The sequence below is a fragment of the Plecotus auritus genome (genome assembly GCF_963455305.1).
Source record: "Plecotus auritus genome assembly, chromosome: 10".
Classification (NCBI taxonomy): domain Eukaryota; kingdom Metazoa; phylum Chordata; class Mammalia; order Chiroptera; family Vespertilionidae; genus Plecotus; species Plecotus auritus.
In genome coordinates this window covers 56,980,072-56,996,448 of record NC_137785.1, presented here as the reverse complement: position 1 = coordinate 56,996,448, position 16,377 = coordinate 56,980,072, and the positions used below count along the sequence as shown (strand labels likewise).

The 16,377-nt window shown below is 50.6% G+C and overlaps 1 protein-coding gene across 2 annotated transcripts in view; it reads left to right on the top strand.

Annotated features, from left to right (window-relative positions):
• The window catches only part of FTO (FTO alpha-ketoglutarate dependent dioxygenase), a 293,160-nt gene that overhangs the window by 113,420 nt on the left and 163,363 nt on the right, over window positions 1-16,377 (top strand). For both annotated transcript variants that reach the window (XM_080643931.1, XM_080643932.1), the window contains 3 exons: window positions 394-473; window positions 3,582-3,725; window positions 9,906-10,025. In XM_080643931.1, coding sequence (XP_080500057.1) covers window positions 394-473; window positions 3,582-3,725; window positions 9,906-10,025 — 344 coding nt within the window. The remainder of the gene's footprint in view (window positions 1-393; window positions 474-3,581; window positions 3,726-9,905; window positions 10,026-16,377) is intronic.

The window sequence follows — 16,377 nt, the reverse complement described above, 5'->3', positions numbered from 1 at the left end:
TGGCATGAAAGAATTTCTGCTTCTTCTAAAATCACGGGTAGAATTAGATCTGTCATGAGAAAGAGGATGAAGTTCAATCCATGCATTTTTCCTTTGGTGGGGAATGGGTACCATAAGACTCCAAGTAAGGAAGGAAACCATACATCCCGGTTGTTAAGGACAGTCCTGGTGTACACCTGTTCTGGGATAATTATTAATGACATCCCGCCTCACTCTTAAAAATGTCATGATTTTGTTGGCCATTTTATTTATAAAGAATGGCTTAAAGAATACAAAGTAATGTCGTTGTTTGCATGGTGGATTTCCTGTTTACTTTGTATTTTGGTTAAGTAGCATATAGTGACTAATAAGTGTGTGTGGTTCTGTTTTTAATTTTTGGTATTTTTCCTGCAGATGACCTCAATGCCACCCACCAGCACTGCGTTTTGGCTGGCTTACCACCTCGGTTTAGTTCTACCCACCGAGTGGCAGAGGTAAGTGTAAATAAAAATGTGATTCAGACTTAATTGGATGTGGCAGAAGTGGTCGAATGAGCAATTTATCATAGAACTTTGGAAGAGCGTTTGATAGGAAAATTGCTTCCATCTACCTCGACTTCAGTCTCTGTTTACTTGCTTTTTGAGCTCTGAGTTGTGTTGGATAGATTTAGAGAGTGGATTCACGGCGTGGAATAAGTATATTTTGCTTCTTTGGGGTTATATTTCTTGGCGAAGGTAAGTGCCTTTGGCAGGTGTTGCTAGTTGGAGGAGGCATTTGTGCCTGTCAAGGTCAAGGGCAGGAGATGGCCAGAAGGAAGTGGGATGGGTTTGTGTGCGTGTGATGACCGGACTAGTTGGGTACGGAAACTGAAGAGATGGGGAAAACCCTTAGTCATCACCCAGGGGTGCTGTGTGCTTCGTTAGGAAGGGGTCCAGAGAGCAGAGGAGGAGTCCTGAAAAGGATGGCAAGTTGACCTCTTTATCATACCAAAGTGTGAGAATGCCAGTGGCGGGGGGGATTGGGTGGGGGAGGGATACAACAAAGTGGCAGGGAATACAAGACCTTTTCAGCCCAGGCCATGTGGCTCAGTGGTTAAACATTGACCTGTGAACCAGGAGGTCATGATTCTGTTCCGGGTCAGGGCACGTGCCCGGGTTGTGGGCTTGATCCCCAGTAGGGGGCATGCAGGAGGCAGCCAATCCATGATTCTCTCTCATCATTGATGTTTCTCTCTCTCTCCCTCTCCCTGCCTCTCTGAAATTGTAAATATATGTTTAAAAGAGCTTTTCAGTCCTGAGACCCCATAGGCAGTGTCATGTCTTTGGTAATCAAGCAGCGTTTCCGGGGGACTGGCCATGTTGCTGTGTGGCAGGGAGGGTGTGAGTGTCTATTTCAGTCACGATGCCAGCACTCCCTTCAAGCACTCTCTGTTTTCTCCTTATCTTCCTAGCCTCTCTCTTCTGTTCACTCATTCTCCTAAATATTTGACACTCGGGTTGCTTGGCTGTTGTCACTAATGCTGTGAAGAGGAATGGTTGACACGTTTGGTGTCCTCAAGCCGCTTACCGTGTGAGAGTGGGTCGAGTGCAGAATGGAGCATAGCTCCCAGCATGAGGCTTCGTGGGTGAGGTGACACGCGAGTCTTCACCATGTAGGGATGAGGGGATCTTAGGACAGTTGAGGACAGCTATTGGGCGAGGATCCGTGACAGGGGCGGGGTGGCGGTCCTGGGCGTATTGAGTGGCTGTGCTTGAACTGGATACCATGATGCCCTAAAGGCAGTGTTAGCAGGTGAGGCTGGTTCCTGAATGAGACCAGCGTGTGAACGAGCTGGAATGTCAGATTGGGTGATTGCGCTTAAGTTGGTTGGTAGGTGGGATATTGAGTATGTTGGTGGTGACATATTGGAGATATCTTTAGGAAAATAACTATGATAGAGACATCAGTTCAACCTGTTAGGATCTGAACTAAGGTAGTAGCAGCAGGGAAAAGGGAGACATTCCCATGACTGATGTGGGAGACATCGTGTCAGACTTGGCAACTGGCCAACTACAGTGGCGGGAGCAATGTAAGAGGGAATGAATGGAGGAATGAGTGAACAAACAGACGAACAAATGAATGGATGAACTCTTTATTGGATGCTTTCCATGTGCCCAGCTCTTGGATGACTCTGGGTATCAAGTGTGGGGGACTTGGGGATGACATTCCCATTAGTAGAAACAGAGATCTGTGACATCAGGGGAAGATGGTAGTTCGTCCAGTTTTGAACAGGTTAATGAGTTCAACTCCATGTTTTGTTTTTTCTCGATAGCAGTTCGGAGCTGCCTTCCTTGTGCCCCTCGCACTCGGAGATTCTCCTACTAAAACACAGAAACGTTCTCTTTCCGAGGCGTTTCCATGTCACATTGTACCAAATGGCAGGAACTATGCAAAGAATTTCTGTGCCAGGAGGTTAGCTTTGAACATTACTGCTAAGGAATCAGTGTACATGACAAATATTAACATAAAACCACTTGAGGGATGCATGTCCTCGTTGGGTCTAAGGGGTCTTTAGAGCTCGCTGTGTATCCTTCTAAGAAATCATGTCATTATATAAACAGACGGTGCCCAGGCCATCGGCATCCTCTCCCCGCCATCATTCAAAGCAGGAGTTTGCCCACATGACCTGTTTTGCTCCCACAGACCAGAGTGGGATGGACTAGTTATCGATGCCACTGTGATACCCAGGTTCTAAGTCACGCCTTGATTGGGTCTTGAGGGCACCAGCCACAGAGTCCCCATTACTTGAGTAATCTGTTCTGCCGAGGACTGCCAATGCAGAAAAGGCAAGTGAGTTCCTTGCTCTGTGTTTATAGCTGTGGTTTTCCCTGCTGTTGCTGCTCTGTTTTGTGTAGGTTCGAGCCAGTCCTACACCCTGGTTACCTTTCTTTCTCATGTTCAGTTCAGGGCCTTGAGATAAAGTTGGTGCCCTTGACTTCTTGGTTAATGAGTTATTCATCCAATAACTGCTTATTAACTTTCTTTTACATTTAGGACTCATACAAATATATGTTTACATATAGGGTCTTAGCCTGAGAGAGCCTACTGTTTAGTTCAAGATTCGAGATTTGAGGCCTAAATAATAAAAGAAAGATGAGTGGCCCAGGTGAGGGCAAGCAGGTAGCACAGAGCCCAGTGGGCAGGCCACTGCAGTAATTCTTTTTAAAAGTTTTTTTAAAAATCCTCACCTGAAGGTATGTTTTTATTGATTTTAGAGTGAGAGGAAGGGAGGAGAGAGAGAGAGAAAAAAAGAATCAATGTGAGAGAGAAACATTGGTTGGTTGCCTGTCATATGCACCCTGACCGGGGATCGAACCCACAACCTGGATATGTGTCCTGACTGGGAGTTGAACCCATGACCTTTCGGTGTACTGGACAGTGCTCCAGCCAACTGAGCCACACTGGCCAAGGTCAGTGTAGTAATTATGAAGTGAAGGAGTATAGGCTGAGCTGTGAGGGTGACAGCTGACTGTACAGAAAGGGGGTACATGTGAACAGTCCTAAGAAGAGATGCGGCAAACTTGGGATTTACTCGTAATCTGGACTTCTGGTTCTCTCTGCAGTGCTCGACGGGGACCCTGGATTACATCTTGCAGCGCTGCCAGCTGGCTCTGCAGAATGTCAGCAATGTGACAGATAGTGGGGGTGTCGCCCTGAAGTCCTTGGAGCCTGCGGTTTTGAAACAAGGAGAAGAAATCCACAATGAGGTGAGGACTTTAAAGAACTGTGAAGCGTCTGAGATCCCTTCCTACGTGCAGACTCACAAGTTAAGTTGCCATAGTTTCAGGCGAGTGTAAGACATGCGACTCCCAGAGACAAGAGCAGTTGATTACTTACAACAGCAGCCGCCGCCAGAGTATCAGCATTTCCGTGCCAGGCCTCCAAGCCTCTGTTCCCACAGGGCAGTGCAAAGTGGCCAGATAGCATGTGCATGTGGAGGGATTGCGTTATAGAAGAGGAACCCGAGCTGAGGGAGCCTGAGTCTTTTATAATAGGCAGTGAGCTGAGGGAGCCCGCGTCTTTTATAATAGGCAGTGAGCTGAGGGAGCCCGAGTCTTTTATAATAGGCAGTGAGCTGAGGGAGCCCGAGTCTTTTATAATAGGCAGTGAGCTGAGGGAGCCCTAGTCTTTTATAATAGGCAGTGAGCATGCCTGACCTTTGCTCCAGATCAAGACTCCATCTTTATCCTCTCAATCTGTTAGCAAGCCCGCCCTTTGTTCCGGAGGGAGGAATGATGTCTTCCAAGCCCATACAAATGTCTACACCAACATCCTTGCAATGAGAGCCTGAAACAGGGACAGTCAGGTCCTTGCCTACAACGCAGACGCACAGGAGACCCGTGAAGGACAGCTTCCCAACCAAGCTGATGGCATGGAGGGTGGACCGTAGGAGCACGTGTCAGTGCCTGGCTCTCTGTCCATTAGTTCCAGTTCTGAAGTCTGTGAGACCCACAGGTCTGGATCTCATGAGTCAGTTTTGCAAACTTTACTGTTCTCCTTAGCACCCTTTCAATTTTGTCTTCATCTTTGGAATATACCGTGTGTGTGTGTGTGTGTGTGTGTGTATTTTTATCTATTTAATACGTCTTTTAAATCAACTCATCTTTACATAGATACACGTCTTTAAGAAGGAAGCTTTACATTTCCACTGGAAGTGGAAAGCCAGTGTCACCAGCCAAAAGAAAAAGGAACCAGGAAAACATAGCCAGTGAAAACAGAGCCGTGGCATTAAATTCCAGCAGCTGACTTTTCCAGAAGGCTCTGAGCCTAAAGTCTTCATTCTTTGTGTTAAGAAGGAAAATTAAGGCACAACTTCATATATTTTCTAAGTCATTGAATTCCACACATGAAATGGGTGAATTTTGTGGTGGGTAATTTACCTCAAAACAACAACAACAAAAACAAAACAATTCTCTTATTAAGAGGAGCAAAGAGTTTACCAAGTGGTAGAAAATTATGGAAGATCATCACCAGTCTGAGACCTCTTCGGTGTAATTGGAAGGATTGCTGGAGAATTTGGAATACAGGAATGTTCGTATTGATTTTCCCCCAACAAATAATAACGGAACTGTGCCAGGCATTCTTCTGGGTCCTTTAGGATAGATCGGTAAAGAAAGTAGGGAAGTGACCATAAATAATAAACGTAACACATTGGTTAATTACTCAGTATGTTAGGTACTTACAGTGCTATAAAAACCCCAGTCAGAGCAAGGTGATAGAGATTGAGATAAGGAGAGAACATCTCACTGAGAAGACGTCCTTTGAGCAGAGACTTGAAGGAGGTGAGGGAGTGAGCCTGCTGGATGTCTGAGGAACAGCATTTGGGAAGAGGGAACAGCCAGGGCAAAGACAATGTTCAGGGACAGTCGGATGTGAGTGGCAGGAGTGAGGCTGTGAGTTCTAGGAGATGCGGTCCCAGAGATGGTGCCTTGAAGGTTTGAAGGTCCCTAGGAAGGACAGGGACTTCCCTTCTCACAGCTTGGGAAACGTTGCCATAATTTGCAGACCCACGGCAAAGGAACTCTGCCTTTCAGGGAAACAAGAACTGCTCCTAAGCTAAGCCAAACCCGGGACTGACTCTCTTTCCTTCATTGTGCCTGGGCAGTGTCCCACCTTCTCTCCCATCTGTCCTTGCCAGAGACATTGCCAATAGCTGGCACTGTAGGCCCCGGTGACCACACTGAATAAGGCTTGGGAGCAAAGTTATGTCTTTCTCCACATTCGCAGTGAAGAAAAATTTTATCTAATTTTCTTCTCTAAACACCTCGCCATTTTAGGAGTTGGACTGGCAGAATGGACACCCTCGTACCCATGCACATGGGCTATTTTCTTCCCTGTCTTTTCTGGTCTTCATCTGTGACTCTGATGTTTTGTTATCCCCAACGGGGTGGGGGAAATCTATAAAATCACAGTGTTTATCTGGAATATTGTCATCCGAACGCATCTGCTTCAGAAAGGGGCTGGCCGTTTTTGACATTGTATATGTTAGCGACGTGGGGCAGCGATAGATCAGAAACCTTGCTGCTCTGAGGCTAGCCCCCGATTGGACGATTGGACGGAGGGAGAGAACCTGAATCTAAATAGCGTGTGTTCCAGTCTTCTCCACCGCCTCCCCCCCCCCCCCCCCCAGTCTTTCATTCTTCAAGGTCATCTCCTTACTTAGGAATCAAATCCATATGTCCGGGCACATTGTCAGACACTGTTCTTTCTCCGTCCAAGTTGGCCTGGGATTAAGCCCTCGCAGGCTCAGTCTCTGCCGTGTCCTATGGTGAAAGCATGCAAGTCCATGATGGTTACCCCGGGTCCCGGTTGTTCGCTTTGCCCTGTCCTAAAGGCCACGTGCCTTTGCTGGACTAATGAGAGGGCCGGGTCCCTGGTTTGATGTGCTGCAGGCTTCCAGGCTGTGTGGGCTGAGAGGTGGCTTGTTTTCCTTGTCTTAGATGGTTTCTCACTAAGCAATTTCGGAACTTTGGGATTGGAACCAAATCCACAAGAAGGTAGATATTTTTTGTGACTTAACGTGCTTAGAAAAGATTTTTGTTATAAGCAGGATTTTCCTCTGTGTTCTTTAAAAATATATATTTTTATTTGTCTCAGAGAGGAAGAGTGGGAGAGAGAGATAGAAACATCAATGATGAGAGAGAATCATCGATTGGCTGCCTCCTGCATGCCCCTTACTAGGGATCGAGCCTGCAACCCGGGCATATGCCCTGACTGGGGATCGAACTATGACCTCCTGAGTCATAGGTCGACGCTCAACCACTGAGCCACACTGGCCGGGCTTCCTCTGTGTTCTTGAATAGTTGGTTTTCCCTCTTGGACATGTGAAACGTGGAATCCAGCCTCTTTGCCTGGCCAGTTTCCTCTAGGACAGCCGTGGGCAAACTACGGCCCGCGGGCCGGATCCGGCCCGTTCGGCTGTTTTATCCGGCCCGCGGAGCCGTAAGAACGGAGGGTTCTCTTGGTCTCCCCTCCGCTCCTTTACTTTGAATTTATATTAGTTCACACAAACACTCCATCCATGCTTTTGTTCCGGCCCTCCGGTCCAGTTTAAGAACCCATTGTGGCCCTCGAGTCAAAAAGTTTGCCCACCCCTGCTCTAGGAGCAGGTGTTATCCCGTGACACCCTTCGGTGCCCGTCTTGTTCTGATTAGAGCTGTTGTGAAAGGGCCCTCATAGGGCAGCTCTCTTAGATTGGTCCTTGGCATCTCTGAGGTTTCCTCAGTGATTACAATGAGCCATTGACCCCACCGGCCACGTTCACGCATCTCGTGAAGAACTCCCTGAGTTGACCTGGGATCAAACCATTGCCCACACTCCCTTGGCTGAAGAGAAAGCAGGTGACATTTGCTCACTTGCGAGAGTCCAAAATAGGATTTCCGAATCTCCTAAGCTTCGCTCTCTTTATGGTGAAATGCCCCATGACCAAGTAGGTGCAGGTGGCGGGTGGATTCTATTTCTTCCTCCCCTTCAGACGTCTCCTAGACATTTTAGGACAAAAGTTCACCTGGATTGATCTCTTTTTTAAAAATAACTCTTTCTTGCTGAAAGTATTACGTATGTCCGCCTTTCTCCTCCGTTAACCCCCTCCAGCTGGCCCTCACCCCCCACCCAGGTCCTCTCTTTTTTGGCTGTCCTGCGGAGAAGGCAGGGATGGGTTAGTTAAGAAGGTTATAGAGATGGGTTTTCGGGTCACACCATTGTGAGCATGTTTTCATTTTCCTGTGATGGCTCAGGAGTCTTTTCAAGATCCCACAGGGCCCTCAGGTTGTCAGCATGCCTTCTGATCCCCGTGGGCATTCGAGTGAGTTCCCATTGAGTGCAAGATGGGAACCTGGGAGCTTGGTGGATAAGCATCACGAATGCTGAGAGGGCCTCCCTGCGGCTCACATGCCCCAGGGAGGGTCCTTGGCCACTGTCAGCCGCGCCCCTCCTGATGGCTTGTCCCTGACTTCTATTCAGGTAGCTGTGAGCCCCCCCAGAGGGACCAAACTCTGGGGATGGGATGGAGACCCTACCCCAGGCACGGCCTGAACTTTCTCGGTTCGTCAGTAGGGTTAGACTGATTCGTTTTAGCCCTGATCTAAGAAGGCTTCCGTTCTATTCTGGGTCCTCACCCTTTGGTTTTTGTGCAATGTCCACCCCACAGCTCTCCTTTCTCATCCCCAGAGTTTAGTTGGGGGGGGAGTGGAGAGGGGGGGAAACCCAGCATTTATAAAAAATATATTGTTTTCTAACTCAAACTCTGAATCAAGAAGCTAGAATTTATTTATTTATTTTTTTTGGCCTCCTTAATTAATTTTAAGAAAGGAGCCAGCAATTTCTCTTGGCAGTGGGGGAACTGGTGAGGGTGGCATTTGATTACAATCCTGTAATATTTTTCTCTCCACAACATTGAAATGAAAAGGTCGGGTTATGGAGTGGGATAAAGTGCATGCCAGTGGCTCTGGTGCCCACCAAGATTGTATCTCACGGGCGCTACTTTCACGCACGGGTAGAGCTGTGTTGGGAGTAAGTGGCCGGCTCCATGAGAGAGGCAGGGGCACGAATGGGCATGGAGCTTGGCCGTTTTCCTGCTCAGGAAATAGGACTGTGCGGCCCTTGAAGCCCTAGGCCGTGTGCCCTGTTCACTTCCTATTCTCAGCATCTAGCAAGCACCTGGCATGTCGTAGGTCGTGCGTTATTAACCCACTTACTCCTCACCGCAAACCTACGTGGCCATTATTTGCCACGGTGGGGTCACAGGAAAGAAGGGATATTGTTAGTGTTTTTGCCGCTCTTCATACCTGTTGTCGTTTGCCCTCCGTTGAAAAGCGACCATTTGCGTGGCTCCGTGGGGCTGGTGTCTGCGTGCCTCCATAGTTAACTTTACGCTGTTGAGTTGTGTGGTGATGTGGGTTAGCATTTATCACCAGCTCCTCCTGGTCCACAGCTAACCTCTTTGTTTATTTTTTTTTTCACTTATTTATTTAAAATATTTTTTATTGATTTTTTTTTTTTTTAGAGAGAGAGAGGAAGAAAGAGAGACAGAGACAGAAACATCGATGAGAGAAAAACATCATCGATCGGCTGCCTCCTGCACGCATGCCCCCTACTGGGGATGGAGCCCACAACCCGGACATGTGCCCTGACCGGGGAATCGAACCGGTGACCTCTTGGTTCCTGGGTCGATGCTCAACTGCTGAGCCACACCAGCCGGGCACTTCTTGTTTTAAATCGAAGAAACCTCAAATGGATATCTCCGCATACATGTCTGTATTTTGCGCTTTGTGCTAATCTCTAAGAAAGATAGCGAATAAAAGCATACTTTGATGATACCTACCCCATCACACGTAGTGCAGGCTGCTGCCAGGGGTCCTCAAACTTTTTAAACAGGGGGCCAGTTCACTGTCCCTCAGACCGCTGGAGGGCCGGACTATAGTTTAAAAAAAAAACTATGAACAAATTCCTATGCGCACTGCGGGCCCGGGATGCGTCGGCTGCTAAGCAGGACAGGCAGCGGCACCCGGCGGGCCGGATACATGTCCTCGGCGGGCCGCATGTGGCCCGCGGGCCGTAGTTTGAGGACCCCTGCTCTAGGCTCTCAGTATTTGTAGCTGATTGACTTACAGCCGCCTCACGTCCGACCGGCGGATGTCACTGCAAATCCCTCCCCAGCCTGGGCCGGCCCGTCCCCCTGAGCATGGAGACCACCCTGCCCTGGCTTTGCAGAAACACTCGGGAGGCTGCACGTCGCCCTGGGCACTGGTCAGGCTGGGCTCCTCCCACCCTTCCTCCTCCTCTGCTGTGAAGTTCCTGCAGGAGGACTGAGCGACGAAGCCCTTGTCCTTGACCGTCCGTCACAAGGGCCTTGTAACCACCCCCTGGTCTTTGCCGTCTGTCCGCAGGTCGAGTTCGAGTGGCTGAGACAGTTTTGGTTCCAAGGCAGTCGACCCCGGAAGTGCACCGACTGGTGGTGTGAGCCCATGGCTCAGCTGGAGGACATGTGGCGGAAGATGGAAGGGGTGGTAAGTGCGCGGGGCTGCCGCCAGCGTCTGGGGAGGTGCGCTGTGTAAATTCTCCGCTGCCCGATTCGCATGGGTAAATACGTGTGTCTGTCTTCTGAATGACTGAGTTAGGTGACTTTCGGGAAGGTAGTGGGACAGCCAGGATTTTGTCAGTGTCACCTCGGATCAGTTGAATGAACGTCTTTTGAACATCTCCTTCCCAGAAGGCACTGTGTTAGACACTCGAGGAAATGCTAGTAAGGATGAGGGGAGAACAGTGTAACAGCAGTATCTAAAATGTGTCTGCACTTGTGTATGCACCGGCGTTATTCAAAGGGGTTTCCCTTACTAGCTTTTAAGCTCCTTTCAACAGCCCCGTGAGCCACAGAAACTGTGGTGAGCCTTAATTTCTAGATGGGAAAACCGAGGCCTAGAGAATGAGTGCCTCGCCCAAGGTCCCCCAGCGCCCAAGGTCCCCAGCGCCCAAGGTCCCCCAGCGCCCGAGGTCCCCCAGCGCCCGAGGTCCCCCAGCGCCCGAGGTCCCCCAGCGCCCGAGGTCCCCAGCGCCCACGGTCACCCAGCGCCCACGGTCCCCCAGCGCCCGAGGTCCCCCAGCGCCCGAGGTCCCCCAGCGCCCGAGGTCCCCCAGCGCCCGAGGTCCCCAGCGCCCGAGGTCCCCCAGCGCCCGAGGTCCCCCAGCGCCCGAGGTCCCCCAGCGCCCGAGGTCCCCCAGCGCCCGAGGTCCCCAGCGCCCGAGGTCCCCCAGCGCCCGAGGTCCCCCAGCGCCCGAGGTCCCCAGCGCCCACGGTCCCCAGCGCCCGAGGTCCCCAGCGCCCACGCTCCCCCAGCGCCCGAGGTCCCCAGCGCCCGAGGTCCCCCAGCGCCCGAGGTCCCCCAGCGCCCGAGGTCCCCCAGCGCCCGAGGTCCCCAGCGCCCGAGGTCCCCAGCGCCCGAGGTCCCCCAGCGCCCGAGGTCCCCCAGCGCCCGAGGTCCCCAGCGCCCGAGGTCCCCCAGCGCCCGAGGTCCCCAGCGCCCGAGGTCCCCCAGCGCCCGAGGTCCCCAGCGCCCACGGTCCCCAGCGCCCACGGTCCCCCAGCCAGCGGCCTGGCGAGATGGAAACCCAGGCAGTCCTGCTCTGCAGCTTGTGCCCGGAACCACCCCCTTCGGTTGAACAAGGAGGGAGACATGGAGCCCAGGTGTTGCATGAGCTCACGTGAAACCCTGCGATGGAGGTTTTCGAAAGATCACAGACCAGAGGCGGGCGGCCTGGATTCAGACCCCGGGAGCTGGCACTGCTGAGAAACTGCTGATGTGGCGTTTGGGGAGCTTGGATGGGGAGGCAGGGGGTCAGGTCCGGCACGTGGAGGGGAATTTAGGCTCCAGCAACTGCACAAACAAGATCAGAAGTCGGGGCGGGGTTGGGGTGGGGAGAGGGAGCGGGGTAGCATGAGACAAGGAATTCAGGGGAGGTGGCGGGAAATGTAGTGGGAAGGCGTAGAGGCCACATGGGGCTTAATCAGGTCGCCGTTGAACTAATAGTAATGATAGCAAATGCGTACATGATACTAAGTACAGGACACTATTCTAAACGCTTCATACGTAACTTATTTAACTTGTAGGACAGCCCCATAAAGTAGGTGTCATTTCCCTCCATTTGACAAACGAGGAGACCAAAGCACAAAAGGGCCACATCACCTCCTCAAGGTCATTGACTCTAAGTGGGGAGCTGGGATTTGAACTCAGGGAGGCCGGCTCCAGGCGCCTCACCCGCCCGCCTCCGTGCAGTCGAACTTGGAGTGCAGCGGGGAAGTGATGGAAGCCTGCTGGCCCGCTGAGATAGCCTCTGCACAGACCTGGAAATGCGCCGGAAACAATGAACTCACCTGCAAAAACGGGTCGCTGTTGCCAATCTCCGTTTGCTAATCACGGAAATAGCACGTCGCCGCCACCCTGGAGGGGCCCCGGGTGGGAAGTCGTGGTCAGAATCCAGAGGTCCCTGCTTTCCAGACGGCTCCTCAGATCTGTCCCCCAGGCTGTCCAGGGAGGGCTGTCTGAGGAAGGGATGCTCTAACCCTGCTTGTGGGTCCCGAGAGCATCACAGACACGGGGCTCTCCGCGGAAAGGAACCCGTGCAAAACGGGGCTTCGTCAACCCGAGCTGGAGGTGATGAGAAGCCCATGCCCCCGTCTCCGCCGCGAGTTCTGTGGCTACAATTAGCCTGTGGAGCCTGCGCTCCGATTCCGGGGATGGATATTTTTATGGGATGGATATATAGAGGCAGCTTCATTTTCAGGCCTTTTTTTTTTTTTTTTTCATCCTGGCTTCGCCATGTACATCCGAGTTTGAACTTCTTTATTTGCTGAACCTGAGGCGTCAGCTTGGCTTTGGGATTGTAAGCGGACAATCCGTGAATTAGAATTGGCAGATGAATACGAAAGGAACTCACTGATTTTTTTTTAAAGATATCTTTATTAATTTCAGAAGGGAAGGGAGAGGGGGAGAGAGAGAGAAACATCAATGATGAGAGAGAATCATGGATCAGCTGCTTCCTGGACGCCCCCCACTGGGGATTGAGCCCGCAACCCTGGCATATGCCCTGACCGGGAATCGAACCCTGATCTCCTGGTTCATAGGTCGACGCTCAACCACTACACCGGCTGGGCAGAACTCACTGATTTTGTTCAAAATGTTTTGCAGTTGCTTTTGCTCAAGATTCTGTTTTTTTAAAGTAAAATCTTTGGTCTTGTGAGCTTGCCAGTGATGCTCCTGGTGAATTCATCTGAGAAATTTCATTAGGATGTTTGTATTTTTCAATTTTGTGGCGATGCCGCAGGAGGTGGAGTATCTGCTATTTACTTTATAAGGCTCGTGTGAAAGACACGAAAAGAGAAGAGCCGTCTTGGGACTTCTCCAGCCGAGCTCGCAGGCTGTGGGCATGGCATCGCTGAGCCTTCCAAGGGCGATGAATGGCCTCAGTGTCTGCCTCCAGCCCCAGGACGATCACTATCAGCAGAGGGGAGGTTGGGCCAAGATACAAGGGATGGTCCTTCTAAATTAAATCTAAGCGTTGCTTCAAGCCTTTTTTAAGTGGCTTTGAACAAATTCATAATAACTCACTTTTGCGGTTAGAGGAGAATGATCCTTGGAAAGGTCCAGGCTTCCGTGGTTCTGTGTGTGCAGGACCATCTGGGGTTTGTGTACTTGGCCCTGGCCGGTTCGATTCCTGCTTTGCACCCAGCCCGCCTCCTCGTTTCCAGTGGCAAGCAGTAGGGGGCAATGTTGAGCTACCAGTCGGAGGCCCCCAGATGCTGGCCTTTCAGGAAAATGCATACAAATGCACCACTAACTGTCACGAATTATCCCCGTTGCTCCACGTTAGCTGTAATCTCCCAGATTCCATAACACAGGAAATCAGTTGTGGGTTAACAAATTCAACAGCAATTTAACATAAAAAGTGCAGAGTTTGGTGCACATTTGGATCCTGTAGCATTAGACTAATCAAAACGGCATTTCTGAACGCGCTCACGTGGCTTCCAGGGAATATACTACTCAAACTTATTATCCTTTTAGACAAATGATTCTTCTTTATCTTTATGCTTTTTTTTTCTTTTGCATCGTAAAATCACGTGTGTGTGTGTGTGTGTGTGTGTGTGTGTGTGTGTTGTGGAAAGACTCCTCTGATTAACATGGCATCGATCTCTTTTGGCGAGAAAATAAAGCAGAAAACCCCAGGCCAAGTGTACCTTACGTTTCCCCTCTGCTTATGAGTCAGGCCACCTTGGACAGCCCTCGCCTCAGCAAAGAGCCTGGCGCTGTAATTTCTCTCTGTCTTTGTGTCCTTCCTTCCCCCTCCCCCCCCCCCACTTTGTGGTTGGAAGGTGTGGTCTCAGGAAAGACAGAGAAGAAGAATGGAGAATGAGCTTTGAAACCCCATCGCTGCCGTGAGCGGTAATTGCCTCACATGTCCTAACCTGTCACCTGTTTCAGAAAGTCGAGTCAGCTGTCTGCGAGATCCCCGGCCTCTGCTGCCCGTGTTCGGGTCTAGCCGGCACCGGGGTTTTTTGGGGTGTGTGTGCGTGTGTGTGTGTGTGTGTGTGTGTGTGTGTGTTTAATTTTTTTTATCACGCTGTTTATTCTTGCCATTTCTGTCCCCGAGGATACTTTTACTGTCCGCACCCTCTTGTGATGTAAATGTGAACCCTTCGATTTGAATGGCATTCTGATAAAATACCGCGTCTCCCTTGAATATTACCTCACGGATTAACCCCAAAGCAGCACAAGGCTTTCTTCCAGCCCAGGAACTGAGCCTAACCTTTCCTCTCCTTTGGCTCCGTACTCAGGAAGCCATTATACCCCCGCACCCCTATTCAAATATATGAATCTTCTGTTTTTTTCCGAGTCAGCCCCCCGCCCCACATGCAGGAGTCCCGTATGACGAGCCGACTCCTCGGGATAAGAGAGCGTTACCATTTGAAAGGAACCGCACCAGTGGGCTCTCTGGGTGAAGAGAAATCTGAAAAAAACCTGAAAAGCTGAAGTCTCCTGCGAGGCCAGGGCGGCGGGCTGCAGCCTCGATGGAACCGATAGGCCGTGTGTCTCTCAGGGTCTGGTATCGCGCGCCGCCAAGCTGACATTTCTTTCACCCCTGAAACGTCTTAACGCTGTCAGCTTCACAGGGACACGGACGAGCGTGCTGGGCGTGGGGTCCTCTACACCGGTGACATTTACTCATTTTACTCATTTCCGTGCGACCGTACACACAGCTCTTTCCAAAGCTCCCTTTGCTATAACCCAATGGCAACATTCCAGAAGAGTTTCCAGAGCAAACATTTGCAGATGGACTGACGAGTTCTAAACCGGAGAGAGATGTTTTCGTGCGCGTTTCATCGCTCTCGTCTTTCCAGGGGTGGGAGTCGATGCTGATGGCTTTGAGTGTTCCGAGTTGCCTCTCCTGGCCTGACAGTGCCCTGGGCTGGGGAGGAGCCCGGGCTGGATCATTTTAGTGGATCCGTTCAGAAGCCGTGTAAGACACAACGTGTCATTGTGCTGGGGGGGCCGCAGGCGGCATTTCATCCTCCCGTTGATGCTCTGACTCGGCGGGCGCGGGAGAGAAGCGGGAGACGTGGAAAACGAGGAGGTGTTTTATTTCATGCCGTTACCCGCTCCTTGTTGTTAAACGTTTTAAGAGAGAGAGGCACTCAGGAATGTGCAGGCCGTCCTTGACGAGCCCGTGGCGATAGTTTAATTTTAGGATGAGTCAGGCCTTTTCCCTCGTCACTCCGGCCTGCGTGAACGTTCTGGCAAAGCTCGCGCCCGGAGCCTGCCCACTGTGTAGGTTATGCGGGGCGGGGGTGGGGGGGGGTGATGCGGTGGGAGGGGGGCAGGGAGGTTGTTTGTTTTTGGAGAGATTAATGAAGCTATCATCACAGCGCTTGAGGTTGACATCTTGGTAACTGAAGAGAAGAACAAGGCTGCTCTCTCATATACCAAAACACATCCGGAGCGTGCTGGTCTTTGCTGTCACGTTATAGCTCCGTTAGCCAAGCTCATGTTAAACTTTCTTTTAGGATGAAAGGTTTTGGAGGGCATGAGCAAGAAAGTGTACAAATCAATATTAATACTTTGTCCCTATTGATGGTGAAGTCACCGACTTACGTATGTACGTATGCATATGTACTGGTATATTCCCCCTTTAGTGCTAATGTATAGAGCACATTTTATTTGCTCACATAGTCCTGTCTTCTGTTTTTCAGAGTTAGCATTTCTGAAACAGGAGCAGGAATATATTACAGTCATTTAAATCTGGTGTGAGGTGGCTGGCGGTTTTAAATTAGAATTTCAATTCCCTTCTCCATTTTTTTGACGGGTACAGTGCTGAGTGGCCCGGGATAAGCAAAGATTGGGGGCAGGTAAACAGTCACAAGCACCCAATAATTCAAATTATGTACGCAGACACTGAGTTTTGGGACCGCTCTATTTAGCTTTGGAAATTTGGGGGGAAAGAGGGGAAAAAAGGGCACTTTTCAGCCTCCAGTGGCTGCAAACCCTTGGCTCTTACATTTTTATTATCTGCAACGTGTTCCCTGAAGGTTGGTGCTTTCTGCTCCCCGGCCTCCCCACCCACCCACTCCCGCTGCCCTCAGCAGCCGTGTCCCCTTAGGACTAACCTGTCTGGGGCGCAATGGCACACTGAATCTAGCAGTGAATTTTGAACACGTTTCGATTCCTTCTTCGATTGTCCTTCTGGATTTCTCTCAGATTTTTCCAGTTTTTCCCTTAGTTGCTGCAGACTCAGTCACGATTGGAGAGAAAAAAGAAAAAGTGTCGTGTACCCTGTCTTTTTGGGGAAGAAATTTACAATTCCGAGAGAATT